This window comes from Gastrolobium bilobum, unplaced genomic scaffold (genome assembly GCF_033153095.1).
Source record: "Gastrolobium bilobum isolate Gb01-03AN ecotype WA unplaced genomic scaffold, APGP_CSIRO_Gbil_v1 utg714, whole genome shotgun sequence".
Classification (NCBI taxonomy): domain Eukaryota; kingdom Viridiplantae; phylum Streptophyta; class Magnoliopsida; order Fabales; family Fabaceae; genus Gastrolobium; species Gastrolobium bilobum.
The window spans coordinates 163,265-188,799 of NW_026899261.1; the positions used below are offsets into that span (position 1 = coordinate 163,265).

At 31.8% G+C, this 25,535-nt stretch overlaps 1 protein-coding gene across 1 annotated transcript; it reads left to right on the forward strand.

The window, feature by feature from the left end:
* The first annotated feature begins 314 nt into the window (after positions 1-314).
* LOC133288919 (nodulin-26-like) lies at positions 315-24,772 on the forward strand. Its single transcript, XM_061486758.1, has 9 exons — positions 315-428; positions 682-906; positions 1,015-1,212; positions 1,561-1,622; positions 1,755-1,957; positions 23,568-23,749; positions 23,858-24,055; positions 24,357-24,418; positions 24,553-24,772. The coding sequence occupies exons 1-9, from the start codon at positions 315-317 to the stop codon at positions 24,770-24,772; spliced, it is 1,464 nt and encodes a 487-aa protein (XP_061342742.1).
* The last annotated feature ends 763 nt before the right edge of the window (positions 24,773-25,535 follow it).

The window sequence follows — 25,535 nt, forward strand, 5'->3', positions numbered from 1 at the left end:
AGTTTACTTGCTAAAAAATAAGATATCGAAAAGGGCTATGTACCCAAAAATATATTGACACGTTACACGTAGAAGTTGTTGTCATCTTTGAAAAAAATGGAAAAAGTCCAATCTCTTAATCTCTCTAACTAACAAGTCCCCTGTGGCCTGTCTCTTCCTCTTTTAGGACTTTGGGGTGCCCATAAATTGGAGTAATTGCTCGCTCGGTTCTTCATCACTTTTTGTCTCGGATAAAAAAACATTGCTTCCCTTTGACAAAGTAGAGATTTCATCTCACTTCATTTCTTAGCTTTTTTCCTTATTCTCCGTCAGTGATGGCTGATAATTCATCAAGCAATGGAAACAACGAAGTGGTTTTAAATTTAAACGGTGATGCCTCCAAAAAGTGTGACGGCATCGAAGAAGACTGTGTGCCATTTTTGCAGAAGGTGTCTCTCCTAATCTTTTCTTTCCATATACAAAAAAGTGGTTTCTTCTCTACCCAAAAATCATTCAAATGCTGTGTTTCCCAACCCATATGGGTTTTACAAAAATGAATTGTTGTCCCTGATAAAATTCCAAACTTTTTTGTTGTTTTTATCGATTATATATATATATATATATATTGAGCTTGGAAATTGGATTAGAATACCAAAACTTAACTAATGGTTAAATTTGATCATTCGTATTGATCGAATGTAGGTGGTGACAGAGGTGGTGGGGACGTACTTCTTGATATTTGCAGGATGTGGTTCGGTGGTTGTGAATCTTAACAACGACAAGGTGGTGACTCTTCCCGGGATTTCCATTGTTTGGGGACTCGCTGTTATGGTATTGGTTTATTCAGTTGGACACATCTCTGGTGCTCATTTCAACCCAGCTGTCACACTTGCTCATGCTTCCACCAAAAGATTTCCATGGAAGCAGGTCAACCAAATTAATTAACCATAATATTCATATCCAAATAATTAAAACACTTAAATGTCTCAGTTTGTCTTAAATTAATATTGAATTTTCCTTCATTTGGTGTTGCAGGTGCCAGCATATATAATAGCTCAGGTGGTTGGATCCACACTTGCAAGTGGAACACTAAGACTTATATTCATGGGAAAGGATGACCATTTTGCCGGAACACTTCCCGCCGGATCTAACCTGCAAGCTTTTGTGGTCGAATTCATTATCACTTTCTACCTAATGTTCATCATTTCTGGAGTTGCCACCGATAACAGAGCGGTAATGAAAATTCTTACTTGTTTGCTGTCATATTTTCTATTGAACATTTTGATTAAGACTTGTTTAGCATATGGGGGTTGGCAAAGCACCTAGAAAATTTCTCTAACCTTTGACATAAAAAACGGGTTATTTAAATTGACCAATTGTATAAACATATTTGTAACATTTCGAATCACTTGGAAATTGGAATGCATGCTAGAAATTTACATCACAAGGCGCATTTCACGCGTATCAAAATCCATGTTTACTTTCCTTTATATCTCCAAAAAAAAAAAATCTATATTTTAGAATAATTTTCAACCCTATTTTATCGCTTTTCTTTATTCAATTATTTTGGAAATCCTGCAGATTGGTGAGTTGGCTGGGCTTGCAGTTGGGTCAACGGTACTGCTAAATGTGATGTTTGCCGGGTATTAACTCCTCCCGAAACTTAATTTAATATACCGTTTTAAATTACGTTATTCAATAAAATAAAAGATGTTACACCTTTTTGAAGCAAGGACAAACTCAGAACTCATTTGTGCGTGAATAATATGTGACAGGCCAATCACTGGAGCATCAATGAATCCAGCAAGAAGCTTGGGGCCTGCTATTGTGCACAGTGAATACAAAGGAATATGGATATACTTGGTCTCACCCATTCTGGGTGCTGTGGCTGGTACATGGACATATAATTTCGTCAGATACACAAACAAGCCAGTGCGTGAGCTCACCAAGAATGCCTCTTTTCTCAAAGGAAAAGGAAGTGGTGGAGCTGAGTGATGTAACAGTAAATGCAAGAATGTTCTTTTCTCTCTTTTAAAAGTTATGAATACTATAGTTTTGTTTAACATGTAAAAGTCATGACTTATAAAAAGCCAGATAAACGAGTCATAATAATTCATTTACATTTTGCTATCTATTAATAGAACCGATCAATAAATAAAACGCTAGAGTATATGAAAGTAGCATACGTGGAAAAATCTTACGAAGAAGATACAAATCCTATTTAGTAATTTGGTTCCGCTAAATCTACAATATCTATCTATCTATAGAGAGTTCACGGCTGGAAAGTTTTGCCAAGTGTCACTCCCTGGTTAATTCTACAATTTGGTTATATACAAACTTTCTTTATTGGGTAAATTGGAATAAAAATTGAATTTTAATTTTTAAATCGAATAATAGTTGCAGACAAGGCATTGAATGTCCCACTGCCCATCACATTGGTATCCAAAAAAAAATCAGCTGTTTTAATTGATTTTTATGTTGGAATTTTGGTCATCTCATCTGAAATTCGAAATTTTAAATGGTTTATCAATTAAATTTCGAAATTATGTATTTATTTTGCACAATGTGAAATTCAAAATTTTAAATTCAATAAAAAGAAAACTCTTTTCACGGACATGCATTCACGATCTCTATTCATGGAGATCAATAGAAACAAAAACAAATTTCACAATTGTTGAAGACCTGATCGTCATTCAATTCACAATTTCGTTATGGTTATTTTTTAAAAAATATATACACAATAATGATATAACAAAGACATTATCTTTGTTATATAATTAATTCAAATATCATAACAATCAAGAATCAAGAGAGCTGACAGACAAAATAAATTAGATAATCAGGTGTTTTAATTGCTTTTTATGTTGGAATTGGTCGTCTGATCTGAAATTCGAAATTTGAAATGGTTTAAAATTTTGAATTTAAATATGGATGGTGGGAAAAGAAATTCTTTTAAAAATCAAATTTTAATCTTTAAATCGAATAATTAAATGACCATTTGTGGTGGCAGACAAGACATTGAATGTCCCACTTCCCATCACATTGATATCCTAAAAGAAATCAGCTGATTTAATTGTTTTTTATGTTGGAATGCGTCATCTGATCTAAAATTCGAAATGGTTTAAAATTTTGAATTTAAATATGGATGGTGGGAAAAAAATTTCTTTTAAAAATCTAATTTTAATTTTTTAAATCGAATAATTAAATGACCATTTTTAAATCGAATAGTGCATATTCGTGTATAAATAGGTATTTGGAAGCGTCTCTATTTCGTTCTTTTCACCCTGAGTTTTTTTGATCGAATACGACACTGTCATTTCTGCACACTGAGTTTTTTTGATCTCGCGGACTTTTCTTTTCTATTTTTCTGGTATTTTTGGGAGTATCTCTCTTTTCTCTTCGCTTTTCCGTTGAAGCACATCTATATATATATAAAGGAGAGTTTAAAAAGTTCTTAATTTATCTTCTCTTTTCCCTTAATCAAAAGTTCTTCCAAGCAAGTTGGGCGCTGTCATGAATAAACATCAATCAGATTTCCAAACTCCCCAAAATAAGAGAAGAAGGACGGACCGTTTAAAAAATATTCTGAGTGATTCTTCGACCTCAGGCTGTCGTGTGTTGTCTCCCTTTACTAGTAAGTGTGAAACGCTATCCTTCGACCTGTTCATGGTTCGTATGTTTATTTTCTGTTACAGAAGTTTCTTTGTTGTTCATTTCTTTTTACAATGCTTACTATGAACATAAGTCACGCTTCTTTTTTACTCATTTCACTATGAACATATATAAGCTGCTTTTTTTTTTTTTTCAGTCATAACATATCCCTATTACATGTAGCTGTAGTTTACAAAAAATATATAAATAAATATATTTCTTCGTATGCAGACTTTGATAAGTTTCTTTTGTTTGTCATATTGTAGAGAATCTATCTCCGTTCACTGACACCCAGGCCAGCATGTATTTTTTATTTCGCTCTGAGTTCTTTTTGTGTTGCTTTGTAATGGTTGATTTCAAATCCTTTTTAGTTCCATTAGATGTTATTTCTGATTGTTGCTTTTTATAACATGTAGACTTTCTGAAGTAAGCAATGTACACAATCAGTTGAGCTGCAATAGACAACAGCTTCGTAATATTACTAACGGTAACATTACGTTCACTGTTAAATTGTAGAAAAGTATTTGTAGTTTAAACCCTAAAAAATTAATATGATATAATTCTTCGTATGTAAATGTTATTAAATTTTTTTCTTCAACGTGTATGAGTTCATATCAGTATACAGAACAAACGTTTATTGGTTGTGTATTTGTTCTCTTTTGTAGAGAATATATCTCCGTTCACTGACACCCAGGCCAGCAGGTATTTTTTATTTCGCTCTGAGTTCTTTTTGTGTTGTGTTCTAATGGTTGATTTCAAATCCCTTTTAGTTCCATTCGATGTTGTTTCTGATTGTTGTTTTTTATAACATGTAGACTTTACGAAGTAGGCAATGTACACAATCAGTTGAGCTGTAACAGACAACAGCTTCGTAATATTGTTAACGGTAACATTACTTTCTCTGTTTGATGAAACAAAGGTTGTGTCAATTAAATTCATTTGGTTTGATAAAAAAATAGCTCCGTAAGTATTTAATTTTATCGTTTGCTTCGTAATTCATTTGGTTCAAAAAATTGGTGTCCTCATATTTTTTGATAGATACCAAAAATGCTAGAATGAGACAAAAAAGCATACTGGCTGAAAAGAAGAATTCTAGGCGTTTTATTAATGTAGACAATATAACTCGAATGGAAGACTTAATAGGTAATTTGTCATGTGCTGCTTATTGTTCATTCATTATTTTAATTGGATAATCAGGTGTTTTAATTGCTTTTTATGTTGTAATTGGCCGTCTGATCTAAAATTTGAAATTTGAAATGGTTTAAAATTTTGAATTTAAATATGGATGGTGGGAAAAGAATATTAGCTGAAGGCAAATCTATTATCGAAAAAGAAAATATAGTAGAAGATATTTTTTTTTCGGTACATAGAAGATACTTTTAATTTTACTATAGTGATAACCTTTTTTTATCTAAAATAAAATAATGAAACTTTATTTTAAAAGCTTGCGTTTCCTTCTATTTTTTCCCACCCATTGTTAAGGGGTGATTGACTCCACAACATAAACCTCACATTCTACGTTGTAATTAAGACATGTAAAATAATCGAACCAAATCAAATTGAATCGAATGGAATGGAAACACATTTTTCTCAACTAATTTTAAGAATTGAACTGATTTTATAAATAAATTTAAAAATTAAATTGAATCAACTAAATACTAAAATGAATTTTGATCTGGTTCTGAAGTATGAACCGCTTCTGAAATATAAATAGCTTCTAAACCATTTTTGAACTTATTTTGAACCGATTTTGTGAGAAAATAAAAATAATTAAGGGTCTATTTGAATTGACTTATAAAAAAAAAAAGTTATGCCTTTTAATTTTAGAAATATTTTTTACAAAAAAAAATAGATTTTAAAAAAATATTTGATTTTTGAATTCTGCTTTTTTTTAAATTAAAATTTTTTGCTTTTTAGAAAAAAGATTTTTGGTTTTTTATGTAGCTGTAGTTTACAAAAAATATATAAAAATTATTACAAAAAGAAACGTGGACTGCCCGTGGTGAAGATGGTTATCGTGATGATGTCGAGCGATCTTATACATCCCATGGTAGGACTAATCCAAGATCCACTGTTAGCATGCGAGAATTCTTTTCGTTCAGAATTCAAATGAGATCAGGAGAGTCCTAAGTTCTCCATCACTCAAGGAAGCTTTTTCAACAATTTTTAGTTGATGCTTACACTATGGTTGAGTCTGATCGGCTGAATTTTATTCGATATAACCAGAGTCATCTCAGGTTAGAGTTATACAAAATTATTAAAAATGCATTTGACAGGGGTGAAGATGAAGCTATAAACACTGGAAAGCGTATGATTATTCCTTCTTCGTTCACAGGCGGACCTAGATATATGGCTGAGAATTGTAAAGATGCCTTTGCAATCTGTCGTTGGGCTGGATATCCTCATCTGTTTATAACGATCACCTTCAATCCTAAGTGGCCAGAGATTACCAGATTTCTTAAGGCAAGAAAACTCAACGCTGAAGATCGTCCTGATATTCTATGCCGAGTATTCAAGTTCAAATTGGACGAATTGCTACATGATTTAAAAAAGGGTCGTGTTCTTGGCACGGTTAATGCACGTAAGTGTATTGTTGAGATTATTTTTTTTCGATTTTTATGACAAAATTTACACATTGATATATAGAAAATAATTGGACAAACCGGATCACAATTTTATGTATCCTACCAAAAAAATTCAAAATAAAAATCGAAAAAAACCAATTTATTGATTTTAACTAACTCTGTCTGTTTGTTTAATGTAACAGATGTTTGTACAGTTGAATTTCAAAAACGTGGACTGCCTCATGCTCATATTCTACTTTTCTTGCATCCCTCCGAAAAGCCTAATACTGGACTTGACATTGATAATTTGATTTCAGCTGAGATTCCTAACAAAGATTCCAATCCTTCACTTTTTGCAGCTGTCACGAGTTATATGATGCATGGACCCTGTGGTCCTGACAATTACAAGTCTCCTTGCATGAAGAACAGACATTGTTCAAAGAAATTTCCCAAGAAGTTCTGCTCCCGTACTTTTATTGATGATGATGGATTCCCTCATTATAGAAGAATAAATGATGGAAGTGTTGTCAAAAAGAACGGCGTTGAACTTGATAATTGTTATGTTGTGCCGTATAATGCAAAACTTCTTCTAAAATACCAAGCGCATATCAATGTTGAATATACTTGTCAAAGTAGTGCCATTAGATATCTCTTTAAATACATCCATAAAGGGCAAGACAGGGTGACAGCTGCTATAAATCATTCAGATGATGAAATCAAAATGTTTTATGATTGCAGATTGTTGAATTCATATCGGTTATGTTTCCTTTCGTTACTTGGAATAACCTTTTTCTAACTTAATTTGAATTTATTGCTTATATATGATAGGTATGTGTCCGCATGTGAAGCTGCTTGGAGAATATTCAGATTTGAGATTCATTACATACTCTCCCCTGTTCAGCGATTGCCATTTCACCTACCCAATGAAAAAAGCATTGTTCTTAGTGATCATGCTTCAATAACCGATGTCAAGACTAGGGCGGAGTCTAGACAATCAATGATCGAGTCTTGGATGGATGCAAATAAAAAATATCCAGAAGGTAGGAATCTTACTTATGCAGAGTATCCAACTCAATTTGTATATAAAGAAAGTACGCATGAATGGCATCCCAAAAAACAAGGATTTTCAATTGGAAGAATAAATCGTTTTTCTGCCAATAATGGAGAAGATTCCTATATCCGAACTTTACTTAATTTTCAAAAGGGGTTGTACAAGTTATGAAGATTTGAGAACGGTCAATGAGGTGCTTTTTCTTACATATAAGGATGCCTGCTATTCTTTGGGGCTTTAGGATGATGACAATGAGTACATTGATGCAATTAAGGAGGCAAGTTCTTGGGGGTCAGCAACTTATCTGAGAAATTTGTTTGCCTTATTGTTTTTTGGTAACTCAATGAACAGGCCTGAAAATGTTTTCCAAAAATGCTAGGAATTACTATCTGACGATGTTCTTTATCGGCATAGGCAAAGAATTGGACGTGAAGGTAATTGTCCGGAACAAATTTTGTGCATTCATTTATGTGTATTGTGCACTATAATTAATATTCTTGCCGTTCTGTATCGTGCATTCATTTATGCAAACAGTTTGCTTATGTTTAATTCACTTGATCTTCGAAAAAATGTGAGCATTTTTTGTTCCTTCATAATAAAATTACATCTATACATTATACACCGTCATATTCTTAATATTTGGTTAAAAAAATTTGTTATGTTTCACACCCTCTACTTTGTTCATAATTTCGCTTTATTTTTCTTTCCTCACCAACTTTGTCTTTGTTAATCCTTTTTTTTGTATTTTTCAATTTTTTTTAGATGCTTTGCTTACAGAGGATTCTATAAAAAACATAACCCTGGCAGAAATCGATAAGCTATTGCAAAGCAACGGTAAATGCCTCTCTGATTACCCATCCATGCCGAGCATCATGGGTGAATCTTTATTGGATATGCAGAATAGATTGGTGATGGATGAATTGTTGTATGACAGTTTCTCTTTGAAAGAAGAGCATGACAGACTACTGAATTCACTCCCTGATGAGTAGAGGGTTGTTTATGACAAAATAATTTCAGCTGTTTCGGTAGGTAAAGGAGGATTTTTTTTCCTGTACGGCTTTGGTGGGACTGGAAAAACATTTATTTGGAACACCCTGTCAGCATTTGTTCGATCTCGAGCTGAAATAGTGCTTAATGTTGCTTCTAGCGGAATTGCTTCACTTCTTCTTCCTGGAGGACGTACGGCACATTCTAGATTTCGTATTCCTATACAGATCACCGAAGATTCAACATGTAATATAAAACAAAATTCTACTTTGGCAGAGTTGTTGTCAAAAACAAAGTTAATCATTTGGGATGAAGCACCGAGGGTACACAAATTTTGCTTTGAGACTCTTGATAGAACACTTAGAGATGTTCTTAGCTGTGTTGATATGCCCTTTGGTGGAAAAGTTGTCGTTCTAGGAGGTGACTTTCGGCAAATATTACATGTCATTCCAAATGGCAGTAGACAAGATATAGTTCATGCAACCATCAATTCTTCCTATCTATGGTCTCATTGTCATCTGTTATCTTTGACCAAGAATATGTGTCTCAATTCTGGAAGTAACACTAATAATTTGTTGGAAATAAAAGAATTTTCTGAGTGGCTGCTTAAAATAGGAAATGGTGATCTTGGGGATGATGTTGATGGAGAATCTATTATAACAATTCCAGATGAATTTTTGATCAAAGGTTCAGAAGGCCCACTTTCAGATATTGTTGATTTTGTTTACCCGAATCTGATGGATAATATATTAGATCCTACTTTCTTTAAAGAACGTGCTCTTCTGACTCCTAAATTGTCCGATGTTGCCATGTTAAACGAGCACCTAATGGCTGTGATTCCGGGTGAAGAAAGGACATTATTGAGTTCAGATAAGGTTTTGAGACAAGACGGTAATTCATCTCTTGAGGATGACGAAATCTCCTCTGATATCTTAAATACATTCTCATGTTCGGGGATTCCTGATCATAAATTAACTTTGAAGGTTAAAGTACCGATGATGCTATTGAGAAATATTGATCAATCAAGAGGTTTATGCAACGGTACGAGATTACTTATTACAAAGTTGGGGAATCATGTTGTTGAGGCAATTGTTCTTACAGGAAACAATATAGGAGATACTGTGTTAATCCCTAGAATGACGATCAGCCCATCGGGTCATACATTTCCAGTAAACTTCCAAAGAAGACAATTCCCCTTGGTAGTTTCGTTTGCGATGACTATCAACAAAAGTCAAGGACAGTCGCTGTCTCATGTTGGCATTTATCTTCCTAGGTCTGTCTTCACTCATGGGCAATTATATGTGGCACTATCTAGAGTAAAGAGCAGACATGGATTGAAGATGCTGATACTTCAGAAAATATTTTTTAATCTTCTTTGTTGATTTCCTTTAGTTGTTATGCCTATTTTTCTGCTAATTTTTTATTGTTATGCAGATTCAGTATTCGAGGCACATTCAGTATATTATTCCCTTGTCATTTTTCAGAGTCAAAGGTTTTTCATTGTAATTCTGAATTATTCATCTGCCTAAACTATATAATTCCCTTCAATAATTTTTTCTTTTCCAAATATTGTTTATATATTGTTTATGATTCATTGCGAACAACAGCAAATACCAATAGTGCATGGCGGACGATATTTTACAACTGTTGTGAGTATCGGTTGGGCATATTTCTTATTATATTGTTGTCAACATGACATTTATATTTTTTAATGGAGATTTTGCTGTCAACCATGGAATTTAATGTGTTTAAATTATTATATTCTTTTTTTTGTTCCTACCTTAAAAGTTACACGTTTATGTCATACGAACAAGCCGATTTTCTTATTAATTCGTTTACGGGACAAACAAACAGATTTTTTTTTCTCCGTGCATCGCACGGGTAATCAACTAGTATACTCTAAACTAAACAACATTATGTAATCATGCTCTTTGTCCCAAAATATTGATGATTAAGATATTTTACAACGAAAATTTAACATGAAAAGGTTTTGCACTTTTAAGTATGTATTACGCCTCCTACCAAATTAAATATTATCAATAAATTCATATATCAAATGTTTGAACACTTTAAATGTATAATTTAATAAGTAAAAATTAATGAATATACTAAATAACAAAGCTATTTTTTTTCTCTTTATTAAAACTGAACTCAAATTTTCTGTTCATAAGATGTAATAATATTAAGTTGTTAAAATATTTCTAATACTAAGTTATTTGATATAAAAATAATATTAACTTTCTGTTTAAAAAAAACAAAGATGCCAAAGTTTCTAATTTTTGTAAATATAGATTAACGATCTTAAAAATTCGAAAGAGTTTTACAAAAATAATAAGGCTTGCAATTGCAAAACGCTGAGGCGTTAAAAGAACGTGAAAGGTACGGAAGTGTCAAAAAAATCATCATCCAATACCAATATTGAGTCAAACATGACTCCCAACAAGAGAAGATCCACGTCATCAATGCAAGGTAACAGGGATTCCCTAAGGTTTTGTTTCCCATACTCAATTCCATTTGTACCTTGCTCTTATTGGGCTTTTGACCTTGCAGTCTTACTTTTCCACCTCCACAGATGATGTATTCCCACGTAATGAAAATGGACCCATCTCATATAGAATTTCACATTAAAATTTCACTAATCTTATCATATAAAATTTTTGTTTATATTTATCCCTATAAATATTCAAAAAATTTGATAGAACCATAATTAATGCATGTAAGAAGAGACCAAAAACAAAAAAAAAAATTATAAAATCTAACATGCTAAATTTCCTTCCCGTTGATAATCCAAAGTTTCGTTACGCAGTCCGAACAGCCAATGTCGGACAAACGCAAAAAGTCACCGGTGTATCACAATGTTTGATGCATATTTCTCTCAAATAAAAAATTGGTTGAACCGACATAAGTTTTTTGCACGAGAAACTATTAAGGCTAATGGTTTTCTCCTTTGCATGTTAAGCCATCCCTACCTTTAGAAATGGGAGTCAGTTGAGGACAAAATGGTTTAACTCTGAACTCTAGTTGTTTAAGCAGTCACGGGGCTGCTGGTGCAGAATTTGTATTTTGAATACTTTTTTGCCAATGATCAGATAGGAATCAAAAGTGAGTAATCTTTTTCTAAAAATTAAATAATTAATGGAACATGATGTTACGCTCTGGGGAAATATATCGGTCAAACGAGTAATAAAGTGATGAGATAGTATCGTTCCCACGAAGATTATATACTGCAAACATTATTCTTACGAGTCCCCTTAATTTGAACAAATCGTAAATTGGTTTGAAAAGAGTAATGATTAAACTGAATGAAAGAAAATTATAAAAGGAACAATTAATGATTACTCAGTAATAACAAACACACGAACAAAATGCAACAAATTAAAGGTTGGATTAAAAATCGATAATGAAAACTGTAGCTAAGGTCAACTTCACCTTCAATTCACCTTGGTAATCTAATTCAATTCAATAATATTTTATCTCAATTGATTTGAATAATTCATCATCTAATAATTAATTGGTTAAATCCTAATGTCTTAGTTCTTTAAACCAATTGGTATCCTAATGTGTTAGTAATTCCTTTTGGATTAAGCCTCAAGAGCGATGAATTACATAAGTTCGCAATTCTTACAAGTCTATGTCTAGATCATGCAAGAATTGAGAATTTTTTAATGTGGTTCAGGACCACCATAGTCCTTCCACTAAAATATTGACACCTGGATTAATTTATTTTTTCCTTTTTTCTCTCTCCTCTCTCCTCAACCTTTTCTTCCTTTCTCTCACCACAGTCCCACCAAATGATTTCTGGTCCGGGACCACAGAAACTTTGCTCCAAGAATTGTTGTCTACCTATCAAGATCCCAATATGTCAATTGTGAATCTTAACCCTCTTTATTCCTATTCTTGCCCTCTTTATTCCTCTTGTCACTTAACATATTTTTGAATAACTTCACCTTGAATCTTGATAAAACAATATTCCAATCTCATTCAAATGTAGGAGTAACTGGGATATGGGCTAAGTAAACAGTATAGGATGGATATAATAACCAAGTCTTAGGCTTAAAGGGGATAACAATGGAAAAATCCTTAAAAAGGTATTCTATTTGGCCAAGTGGCTATACAAAACAAAAAGCCTTAATCCTCCCAAAATATAAATTTATATATATATATATATATATATATATATAATAAAATAATTAATTAAATATTAAAATATAATAAATATATAAATAATAAATTAAATAAAAACAAATGAGTAAAACAATATATAAATATAGATAAAATATAAAAGTAATAAAACAAAAGTAAGTAAATAAATAGAATGTAGAAAAATCTGGAAGAGCTACGTGGAGTCACAGAGATAAAAATGTCAAGATTTTTTTAACATGTAATGATTATTTCGTTAATGTTTCGTTATGGAATTTAATTAGTTTGGTTGAAACAAACTAAATGAAATGATTAAGTCAAAAAAAAGTCAGCAAGTCTCTCTCTCTCTCTCTCTCTCTATATATATATATATATATATATATATATATATATATATATATATATATATGGGTAAGGATCATATATATATATATATATGTGTGACTTTAATGTGAGATGTAAATAAGTTATCTACATTTGTTCTCAAAATGACGTCATTTTGGATTGAAAAATTAAAAAATTATAATGAAAAAGACAATTATCGATAATCCTGAAATAAATTATAATTACAAAAATACCTTGATTTCTACCTTAAAACGATGTTGTTTTGGGCTCAATGTAAATAAGTTATCTACATTACTGTAAAAAAACAAAAGAAAGGAAAGAAAACAGTGAAAGAGATGAACTGAAAGAAAAAAGGAAAGGAGAAATCAAAGAAGAAAACGAGGGGAAAGAAACGACAAAGGTGATATTGAGAGAAACAAATAACGCTTTCTCTCGTTTCTCTTCTTTTACTCTTAAAGTTATACTTTTTTAAAAATTGAAAATATATTGTTTCGTTGGCAGCTTTCCTCTGGAGTTTTGTTTTAACTTTCTTTTATTTTCAGTATCATAGTTTATCTATTGTTTTCATTTTAAAGTATTAGTGTATGGAGTTTAGTATAAGATTATTTCTTTTGTTACCAAATAAATGCTAATAGAATGTGCAATTTTTAACTATATAATACTGCTGTGAACTGACCCACAAAGTTTGGGATCAGACTGTAAAGGGTAAGGAATGCCCTATCTTGGCTTGAACTTTGCCAATCAGCTTATTTCACATGTTGAGACCCACAAAATTGGAAATTTAATTAGTTTCAGTTAAATATTACACAATTTATTATTTGTTATTATTTCTAACATTATTTCATTTTCATGAATGTACCTGAGAGAATGTTATTTTTTGTTATTACGGTTGGAATGATTATAGTTAGAAAATCTAAATATTACTGAGGTTTTACTCACGTTTTGTTTGTTTTACATGTACTAATCATTCCAGAAAATCAACATGCCTAGTGTGTGTTTTATCAGCTAGAATTAGGGAATTTTCATCTATTTTTATGAAGATCGATTAGAGTTTTACATTATATTAGGGAATAAATAAGTGGTTGTTGTGTTTTATCCTGATAGAGTGGAAGCATTTACCTACAGAGCAGACTATATGAAGTTAATGCAATGTATAAATTGTAATTTTAAGTAGTTGTAATGTAATATATAAGTGCCCCAAGTGATAGCTTATGAAGTAGATTGATATGTAAAATATGTAGAATGTAAAAGCTTTGTGCTAACTCAGTATCAATGTATAAAGTAATGAGAAGTGTTTTCTTTATCAGTTTTAAATTCTAAAAAAATTACATTTATCTATTTTTATTACAATTATGGTATAGTTTAAGAAATAATATTATATTCTCTATTCTAGTTAAAAATAAAGGATGTTATTTTTACGGTATCAGAGCATCGTTTTTGGTAAATAAACGACCTAAATTATTATAGTTGCTTGATATTTTGTCACAGATTATGTATATTTTGAATTAGTCTGAGTCTGGTTAACTCACTACCATGAAACAATATATGTAGATCTATGAGAGATACAACAGTGGCGGACGCAGGAATTTTAATAAGAGGGGGCGAAAATAAAAAATATTATATCATAAATAAAAGTACTTAAAATACAATACAAATTTAATATACAAAAAATCGAAAAAAAAAAATCTATTATAGAACTTAATATCATTTCACTTGACTCTTGCTCTACGTGTTTTCATATTGTTAAACTCATCTATAATTAAATCCATACTAAAACTCAAAACAATTTCTTTTTCAATGCATGTAATCAAAGAAATATATGGAAAGAGCGAGGTCATCTTATGTACATTTGTAGTAGGTATATCTGTCATTTAACAGGTGACACTTGGATAAAAAAAATATTTTTCTCTCCTTTCTATACAAACATGACAATTATTTCTCATTTTTTATTGGATAGATGCACTGAGCGAATGGTACAATAGTAGTACTATAGATATTTTCGGTAAGAGCGTGAGCAGAAGCATGGAAAATTGAAGGGAAAAGCATGTACAACACAATAGTTTCATCATCACATATTTTTACATATATTATATAAAAAAAATTTCCAAATTTAAGGGGGGCGAGGGCCCACCCTAACCCCCCCTACTCCGTCCGCCCCTGAGATACAAGGCAGATATCTTCAACTTCTGAACCAGAAGTTAACCCATTAACTAATGCGTTTACTCGGGTGGCAAAAGCTCTTAGAGATCAGACTGTAACTAATCAACAAATTACTCAGGAGTTGAGGGAGGATCATGCAACCATAAACCATACCCTTAACTCTAAAAGTTAAAATGGACCTAGAGCTGCAAATGTTCAGGGAGGATCATTTTGATTATAAGGGACTCACTGAATTCCGTAAGCATTAACCTTCCATTTTTCACAGAGATTATAACCCTGAGGCAGTTATAAAATGGGTGAAAGAACTTGTGAAAATATTCCTGGTAATGGACTGTCCTAATATTCTTCGTGTAAATTTTGCCACATACTTGTTAATTGGAGAAGCAGAACATTGTGGACAAATACCAAAAGATATTTCCAAAGTCAAGGAACGGAGGTTACTTGGACAATCTTTAAAGATGCCTTATTGAAAAAATATCTTCCTCAAAGTGTGAAAAACATAAAAGAAATAGAATTTCTTGAACTGAAACAAAGAAATATGACTGTTGTGAATATGTGGCAAAATTTGATGAATTATCGAGATATTCTAACCATGTACAGAACCAAGCTAATGAAGAATGGTTGACAACTAAAATTGAATCTGGATTAAAACTTGAACTAAAATGTATGATAATAGGATATCAGATTAGGAATTTTTTATCACTTATAAATAGGTGTAGAGACATTGAAGCAAGCATGAAGGAAGTTGAGGAGGTAAGAGAGAAAGGCAAATCTTCAAATTGAAGAAGGAATAACAAAGGAAGGTTTCCACGGACACAAAATTTGGGAAACAATTTTGCTAGCAATTGAGGGAGGAAGAATACGGGTCAGACGAATTCTCAAATTTAGATTTGTCCGAGATGCAAGAAGAATCATGTTGGAGAATGCTTAGCAAGAACAGGAGTGTGTTTTAAATATGGAAAACCTGGTCATATGTTGAAGCAATGTCTGCAGAATCAGGGTCACAATTCATTAAACCAACCTGCAGCAAGAAGAAGAGTTTTCACTTTTAGTGCCACGATGCGACTTAAGCTTTAAATTTAGTTCAAGTACGGGCCTAATACAAGATTCTCTTATATTGTACTATTTGATTCTGGGGCTACCCATTCTTTCAGCTCCCTATCTTGTAATCAAAAGTTAAAATTATCAATTTCCATTTTATCTTCTTACCTTGAAATCTTTCTTCCTACTGGACAAAAACTCATCACATTTCAAGTATGTAGAAATTGTCCTCTTCAAATTGAAGGAAAATTGTTTGAAATAGATCTAGTTTGTCTGTCTATGACTGACATAGATGTTGTTCTTGGTATGAATTGGTTAACTTCCAATTGTGTGGTCATTGATTGTCAAAATAAAAAGATAATTTTCCCAAAATAGTTAGAACTTTCCAAAGAATCTTTATTGTTGTCAACATCTCAACTTAGGAAGAGTTTTTAGAAGAAGCACAAAGATATGTTCTCGTTAATCTTTCATAAACAAAGGTTAAACCTAATACAGCCAGTATTCCTATTGTCTCTGAATACTCAGAGGTTTTTCTGGATGAAATTCCAAGATTACCCCCAACCAGAGAAATTGAATTTTCTATTGATTTGATACCTGGAGTAGGGCCAATTTCCATTGCACTTTACATAATGTCACTCGTAAAACTTGTTAAACTAAAGAAACAATTAGAGGAACTTCTATCAAAATAGTTCATAAGGCCCAGTGTGTCACTCTGGAGAGCACCAGTGCTTTTTGCCAAGAAAAATGACGGAAGTATGAGGTTATGTGTAGATTATAAGCAATTGAACAAATTCACCATTAAAAATAAATATCATTTGCCTAGGATAGATGACCTTCTAGATCAATTGAGAGGAGCCAAGGTGTTTTCTAAAATAGATTTAAGGTCAAGGATATCATCAGATAAGAATTAAGACCGAAGATATTCCAAAGACGACTTTTAGAACTAGGTATGGACACTATGAGTATCTAGTGATGCCTTTTGGATTGACAAATGCTCCAGCTGTATTTATGGATAAGATGAATAGAATTTTTAGGCCTTATTTGGATTAATTTTTAGTGGTATTTATTGATGATATTTTAATATACTTTAAGAATGAAGAAGAACATAAAGAGCATCTGAGGATAGTTTTAGAATTTTAAAAGATAAGCAATTGTATGCTAAACTTTAAAAATGTGAATTCTGGATGGAAGAAGTTAAATTCTTAGGGCATGTTATATCAAAATAATGAATATTAGTTGATCCTAGTAAAAATGAGACTGTAATGCACTGAGAGAGGCCTAAGACTATCACTGAGATTAGAAGTTTCCTAGGATTGGCAGGATATTATAGAAGATTTATAAAGAGATTTTCACAATTAATATTACCTTTAACTAGGTTAACTAGAAAGAGAATTCCTTTTGTGTGGGCACAAGCATATGAGAATTGTTTTCAAGATTTGAAAAATAAGCTGACAACCACACCAATTTTTATAATCCTTGATCCATTAGGAAAATTGGAGGTTTACAGTGATGCATCTAGGAAGGGATTAGGATGTGTTTTAATGCAAGAAAGAAAAGTTGTCGCTTATGTGTTAAGACAATTAAGACCTTATGAGGAAAATTATCCAACTCATGACTTAGAATTGGCTGCAGTAGTTTTTGCACTTAAGATTTGGAAACATTATTTGTATGGAGTCAAGTTTGAGGTTTTTAGTGATCATAAGAGTCTTAAATATTTATTTGATCAAAAAGAGTTAAATATAAGGCAAAGGAGAAGAACGGAATTTTTGAAATAGTGATTTTGAACTTAAATATCATCCATGAAAAGCAAATGTGGTAGCTGATGCTTTAAGTAGAAAATTTTTACACAAGTCACATTTGGTGATCAAAGAAATGGAGTTATTAGAAAAATGTAGAGATATGAGATTATCTGTGACTGTGTTGCCTCGAAGTTTGTTTATTAGTGAAATACGAGTGCATAGTGAGCAAATAGACAAAATTAGAAAAGCTTAACAGAAGGAATCTAAGTTAGGAAAAATTTTAGAACAGGAAGGATTTACCAAAAAGGAAGATAGTTTGGTGAAATTTCAAGGAAGAATTGTTGTACCTAAGAAGGAAGAACTAGTGAAAGAAGTTTTAGATAAGGCACATAGCAATAAGTTCACAGTTCACCCTGATTCCACTAAAATGTATCAGGATTTGAAAAATATGTTTTGGTGACCAAGAATGAAAAAGGATATTGCTAAGTATTGACACGAGCTGTCGAACCCGCGCAAATTAAAAAAAAATTAATTAGGGTTCAGAAAATTTGCAGTAAAGTGGAAACCCTAAGTCGTCTCTCAAGGAAATTGTTTTGGTTAAAATCGCTTATGAGAACAGAAAATTAAAAGGGGGTTTTGGATTTTTGTTTGAATAATTAAAAGACAGAGTATAAAAATTGGGATTAAAAACTCGTAATTAAAAATTAACCAACCTAAGGTTAGGGTTCCTAGGATGTCCTTCATTGGATAAAAATTACCAAATTCGTGATTAAACTCAATTGAATCAGAATCCTTATTTTCAATTGAGAACAATCTGATCATCAAATCTGATGATCATTCTTTTCCCATAAACGCAATCGCGAACCTCAGATCGAATATCCACAATCGCACGATATCGATTTGAGTTAGGGTAAAGAAACGAATCTGATTAGAGAGTGATCGCGTATCCTCCAGACAGATCCATGGAATCCCTTCCCCTTAGGTTGATTAAAGGGGTTTTAGCCTAGCATGGCTAGGATAAACATGATTAAAAATTAAAATAAAATAAAAAGAAGAAGAACAAGATGAAGAACGCGAAGAACGCTTCAGATAAATTTGCTTTGATCCTCAAATTCGAAAATTACAGAATGAATAAAAGTTTCCTACTCTGCTGTCATATACCCCTACCCAAATCGGGTTAGGGCTCAGTTCTGATCGGCCCATCTATAATACGAAATAAAATAAATAAAAAATAAAATAAAACTAAAACTTGGCTTTGGGCCACTTAAGTAATTGGGTTCTAATTTAAATTACAAGTCCAATACTAAAATAAAACTTCAGCAAAACGCGTCCAACTTGGCGTCAGAAATAGACCAGCTTCCAGTTCGAATTGGGCTTCTAGATCTTCATAAGAGTTGTATCTCTCTATGTTATCTGAAAAACCCAACAAGAAAGGAGTCAATCCGACAACTGTGGACCAAGATATGGCCAAAATACATAAGTAACGTAATGCTGAAAAATTCTGACGAAAATAAATTAAACCAATCAAAAACTAAAAATCTAAATTAACTCAAAACATCATTATTTTATTCAAATAAATCCTAAAAATACTAATCAAGAGTAACTAATAAGTGCAATAAAATATGAGTTATCAAGTATATTTCAAAATGTTTAGTTTGTCAAAAAATGAAAATTGAACATCAAAAGCCTTCAGGAATACTTCAATCATTAGACAAACCAGAATAGAAGTGGAAAAGTGTAGCCACTGATTTTGTGATGGGTTTACCAAGAACTCAAGAGGGGTATGATACAATTTGGGTAATCATTAATCGATTAACCAAATCTTCTCATTTTCTACCAATTAGAGCCCAATATTCCATTGAAAGGTTAGCCCAACTGTATATAAAAGAAATTGTCAAACTTCATTGGGTATCTCTAAGTATTGTGTCAGATAGAGACCCTAGATTTACCTTTAGATTTGCAGCGAGCCTTTGGAACTAAATTGAGACTTAATATAGCTTACCATCCTCAAATTGATGGTCAAACTAAAAGAACCATTCAAACTTTAGAGGATATACTTATAGCTTATATTCTTGAATATAGAGATAGCTGGGATATATACTTGTCATTAATAGAGTTTGCCTATAACAATAGTTTCCACTCTAATATTGGAATGGCTCCATATGAGGCACTTTATGAAAGAAAGTGTAGATCCCCAATACGTTGGTATGTAAAAAGGGGGCAAAATAATTGTTGGGAAAATCTAAAAAAAAAACTTATGGGGTGTTTGGTATGGGTATTTGGTATGGAATGATGGGGAAGTGGAGTGGGGAATAATTAATTACCATGTTTGGTATGGGTATTGTGAAAAAAATCTCAGCAAATATTTTTCCCCGGTACTTCCCTTTTCAACTACACAAAGGCAAGTAATTATCCTACTGATCCTTTGGTATTTTTTTTTTTGCCTATGGTCTTGGATTGTGAATATAATATGTTGAGTCAAAAACACCCTTCTGATTTATGACCGCATGTGGTCAATAGATTTATCACAGAAGCACGCCATCGTCACTTTCGCGTTCTTGGTCTTCGTCTGCGACAAACTCGGTGGTGTGGCTGGTAGGTGGGTGGTAGGTCAGTCAAACTATGGGTTCTCACTACATCTTGGTTTGCTCCGCAGAGACAGCCTTAGAAATATGAACGTTTGAATATGAATAGTTATTCATATTCAAAAAATTAAAGGGTATTTTGGTATTTTCGATTCACATTCTCATCAATATTTTATCATTAACCAAATATAGCATCAGTAAAATGAATCCAACTTTTCCGGCAAAATTTTGGCCAACCAAATTCTTTTTCGTAATTTACCTGAGCTAATTAAAAAAATTCCTACCAAATCCCTAACCATCTTTTTTTCTTGGTAAAAAAAATATCTCTCATACCAAACATCCTCTTAAAGCAAACAGAAAAGTTATGTTGTTCATATATATATATATATATATATATATATATATATATATATGAACAACATAAATTTCATAATCCTCTAAATGATTTGAAAATAAATTATTAAATGCTTTATAAGTTTTTAAAACATTAGATTTTTTTTAACTTTAATATTTCAATACTTATTATTTGAAGTAATGAAAACTAATATGAACGTTTGAATATGAATAACTTTTCATATTCAAAGAATTAAAAGGTATTTTGGTATTTCCGATTCACATTCTCATCAATATTTTATGATTAACCAAATATAGCATCAGTAAAATGAACCCAACTTTTACGGCAAAGTTTTGGCCAACCAATTTCTTTTTCGTAACTTACCCGGGCTAAAAAAATTCTTACCAAATCCCTAACCATCTTTTTTCCTTGGTAAACAAAATATCTCTCATACCAAACGTCCCCTTAAAGCAGACAGAAAAGTTATGTTGTTCATATATATATATATATATGAACAACATAAATTTTATAATCCTCTAAATGATTTGAAAATAAATTATTAAATGCTTTGTAAGTTTTTAAAACATTAGAGTTTTTTTAACTTTAGTATTTCAATACTTATTATTTGAAGTAATGAAAACTAATAAGAACGTTTGAATATGAATAACTTTTCATATTCAAAGAATTAAAGGGTATTTTGATATTTTTTAATTCACATTTTCATCAATATTTTATCATTAACCAAATATAGTATCAGTAAAATGAACCCAACTTTTCCGGCAAACTTTTGGCCAACCAAATTCTTTTTCGTAACTTACCCGGGCTAAAAAAATTCCTACTAAATCCCTAACCATCTTTTTTTCTTGGTAAAAAATATATCTCTCATACCAAACGTCTCTTAAAGCAGACAGAAAAGTTATGTTGTTCATATATATATATATATATATATATATATATATATATATATATGAACAACATAAATTTTATAATCCTCTAAATGATTTGAAAATAAATTATTAAATGCTTATAAGTTTTTAAAACATTAGATTTTTTTTAACTTTAGTATTTCAATACTTATTATTTGAAGTAATGAAAACTAATATGAACGTTTGAACATGAATAACTTTTCATATTCAAAGAATTAAAGGGTATTTTAGTATTTCCGATTCACATTCTCATCAATATTTTACCATTAATCAAATATAACATCAGTAAAATGAACCCAACTTTTCCGGCAAAATTTTGGCCAACCAAATTCTTTTTCGTAACTTACCCAGGCTAAAAAATTCCTACCAAATCCCTTCCCATCTTTTTTCCTTGGTAAAAAAAATATCTCTCATACCAAACGTCCCCTTAAAGCAGATAGAAAAGTTACGTTGTTCATATATATATATGAACAACATAAATTTTATAATCCTCTAAATGATTTGAAAATAAATTATTAAATGCTTTATAAGTTTTTAAAACATTAGATTTTTTTTACTTTAGTATTTCAATACTTATTATTTGAAGTAATGAAAAGAATTTATAAAAATATAACATGAAGGTAAAACATTAATAGTAAACAATCTTATCTTCTTAATTTTTAACTAATTTTATTTCACTTTATTGTTAAAATAATTAGCTGTTCATTAGTGTATCGTTGGCTTAATTTTAACTTTAGCAGATGTAATATTTTGTTCCGATGGGTCATAATTTAAGAGGAACGAGCTTCCACGATTTCAAAGTTGTTGCACATATTTGTTCGAAGACCAAGGTAAGCTATCCTTTTAGGTAAATAATAAGAGTAATACGTAACTGTTTCCTTAAAAAAGAGTAATACGTAAATGACAATTATTTGCAAACTTAAAAGATATTTCTACGGTCAACATTCGTATCTGTTTATATATCTTCTCAAGCGATTTGATTTATCAAAGAAAAGTATGGCAAACTATAAAAAGAATGACATAAAATTAGAGTTCTTGCATGTACTCGAATTAGAGTCTGCTTTCATTTCAATTTTGCTTTGCCAACCCCGTTTTACAATAAAAATCTTTACCGTGCCGTACCTCATATTATTATACACTAGACAAAACAGGAGATATTACCCAAAAATAATTAATGTTGAGTGCCATTCATGCTCCTTTCTACATTTCCATTGGGCAGTTGGACAAGCTTTCAAATGCTTTTCTTAGATCACATCTCACAAGTTACAAATATCACTGTTTCCATCGATACATCCTATATATGCAAGACAATGATTTTATCCAAAAGTTACGATAAGGGGTAGAGCATAAGGGAGTTTACTTGCTAAAAAGTAAGATATTGAAAAGGGGTATGTACCCAAAAATATATTGACACGTAGAAGTGGTTGTCATCTTTGAAAAAAATTGAAAAAGTCCAATCTCTTAATCTCTCTAACTACACAAGTCCCCTATGGCCTGTCTCTTCCTCGTTTAGGACTTTGGGGTGCCCATAAATTGGAGTAATTGCTCGCTCGGTTCTTCATCACTTTTTGTCTTGGATACAAAAACATTGCATCCCTTTGACAAAGTAGAACATTCATCTCACTTCATTTCTTAGCTTTTTTCCATATTCTCCGTCGGCGATGGCTGATAATTCATCAAGCAATGGCAACAACGAAGTGGTTTTAAATTTAAACGGTGATGCCTCCAAAAAGTGTGACGGCATCGAGGAAGACTGTGTGCCATTTTTGCAGAAGGTGTCTCTCCTAATCTTTTCTTTCCATATACAAAAAAGTGGTTTCTTCTCTACCCAAAAATCATTCAAATGCTGTGTTTCCCAACCCATATGGGTTTTACAAAAATGAATTGTTGTCCCTGATAAAATTCCAAACTTTTTTGTTGTTTTTATCGATTATATATATATATATTGAGCTTGGAAATTGGATTAGAATACCAAAACTTAACTAATGGTTAAATTTGATCATCCGTATTGATCGAATGTAGGTGGTGACAGAGGTGGTGGGGACGTACTTCTTGATATTTGCAGGATGTGGTTCGGTGGTTGTGAACCTTAACAACGACAAGGTGGTGACTCTTCCCGGGATTTCCATTGTTTGGGGACTCGCTGTTATGGTATTGGTTTATTCAGTTGGACACATCTCTGGTGCTCATTTCAACCCAGCTGTCACACTTGCTCATGCTTCCACCAAAAGATTTCCATGGAAGCAGGTCAACCAAATTAATTAACCATAATATTCATATCCAAATAATTAAAACACTTAAATGTCTCAGTTTGTCTTAAATTAATATTGAATTTTCCTTCATTTGGTGTTGCAGGTGCCAGCATATATAATAGCTCAGGTGGTTGGATCCACACTTGCAAGTGGAACACTAAGACTTATATTCATGGGAAAGGATGACCATTTTGCTGGAACACTTCCCGCCGGATCTAACCTGCAAGCTTTTGTGGTCGAATTCATTATCACTTTCTACCTAATGTTCATCATTTCTGGAGTTGCCACCGATAACAGAGCGGTAATGAAAATTCTTACTTGTTTGCTGTCATATTTTCTATTGAACATTTTGATTAAGACTTGTTTAGCATATGGGGGTTGGCAAAGCACCTAGAAAATTTCTCTAACCTTTGACATAAAAAACGGGTTATTTAAATTGACCAACTGTATAAACATATTTGTAACATTTCGAATCACTTGGAATGCATGCTAGAAATTTACATCACAAGGCGCATTTCACGCGTATCAAAATCTATATTTGAATATTTTTCGCCCATATTTCATAGCTTTGGCTTATTTATTTTATTTTGGAAATCCTGCAGATTGGTGAGTTGGCTGGGCTTGCAGTTGGGTCAACGGTACTCCTAAATGTGATGTTTGCAGGGTATTAACTTATTCCAAAACTTAACTTAATATATAACAGTTTAGATTACTGTTATTCAATAAAATCAAGATGTTACACCTTTTTGAAGCAAGGACAAACTTAGAACTCATTTGTGCGTGAATAATATGTGACAGGCCAATCACTGGAGCATCAATGAATCCAGCAAGAAGCTTGGGGCCTGCTATTGTGCACAGTGAATACAGAGGAATATGGATATACTTGGTCTCACCCATTCTGGGAGCTGTGGCTGGTACATGGGCCTATAATTTCATCAGATACACAAACAAGCCAATGCGTGAGCTCACCAAGAGTGCCTCTTTCCTCAAAGGAAAAGGAAGTGGTGGAGCTGAGTGATGTAATAGCAAATGCAACAATGTTCTTTTCTCTCTTTTAAAAGTGATCAATACTGAAGTTTTGTTTAACGTGCAAAAGTCATGACTTATAACAAGCCAGATAAACGAGTCAAAATTATTCATTTAAATTTTGCTATTTATTAATAGAACCCGTCAATAAAACGCTAGAGTATATGAAAGTAGCATACGTGGAAAAATCATACGTAGATACAAATCTTTTTTTTTTTTTTTGGTAATCTATACAAATCCTATTTAGTAATGTGGTTCCGCTACATCTACAATATATACTCTAAACTAAACAACATTATGTAATCACGCTCTTCGTCCCAAAATATTGATGATTAAGATATTTTACAACGAAAATTCAACATGAAAAGGTTTTGCACTTTTAAGCATGTATTACGCCTCCTACCAAATTAAATACTATCAATAAATTCACATATCAAATGTTCGAACATTTTTTATCTATAATTAAATAACTAAAAATTAATGAATATACTAAATAACAAAGCTATTTTTTTCTCTTTATTAAAACTGAACTCATGTTTTCTGTTCGTTAAATGTAATAAACTAAAGTTATTAAAATATTGCTAATACTAAGTTATTTGATTAAAAAAATAACTTTATGTTTCAATAATGGGGAGGTTATACTTATTACCTTTTTTTCCTTATCATATAGTTTCTAATTTTTTTTTTAGTAAATAAAAGATTCTAATCTTTGTAAATAGAGATTAACGATTTTAAAAATTCGAAAGTTTTACAAA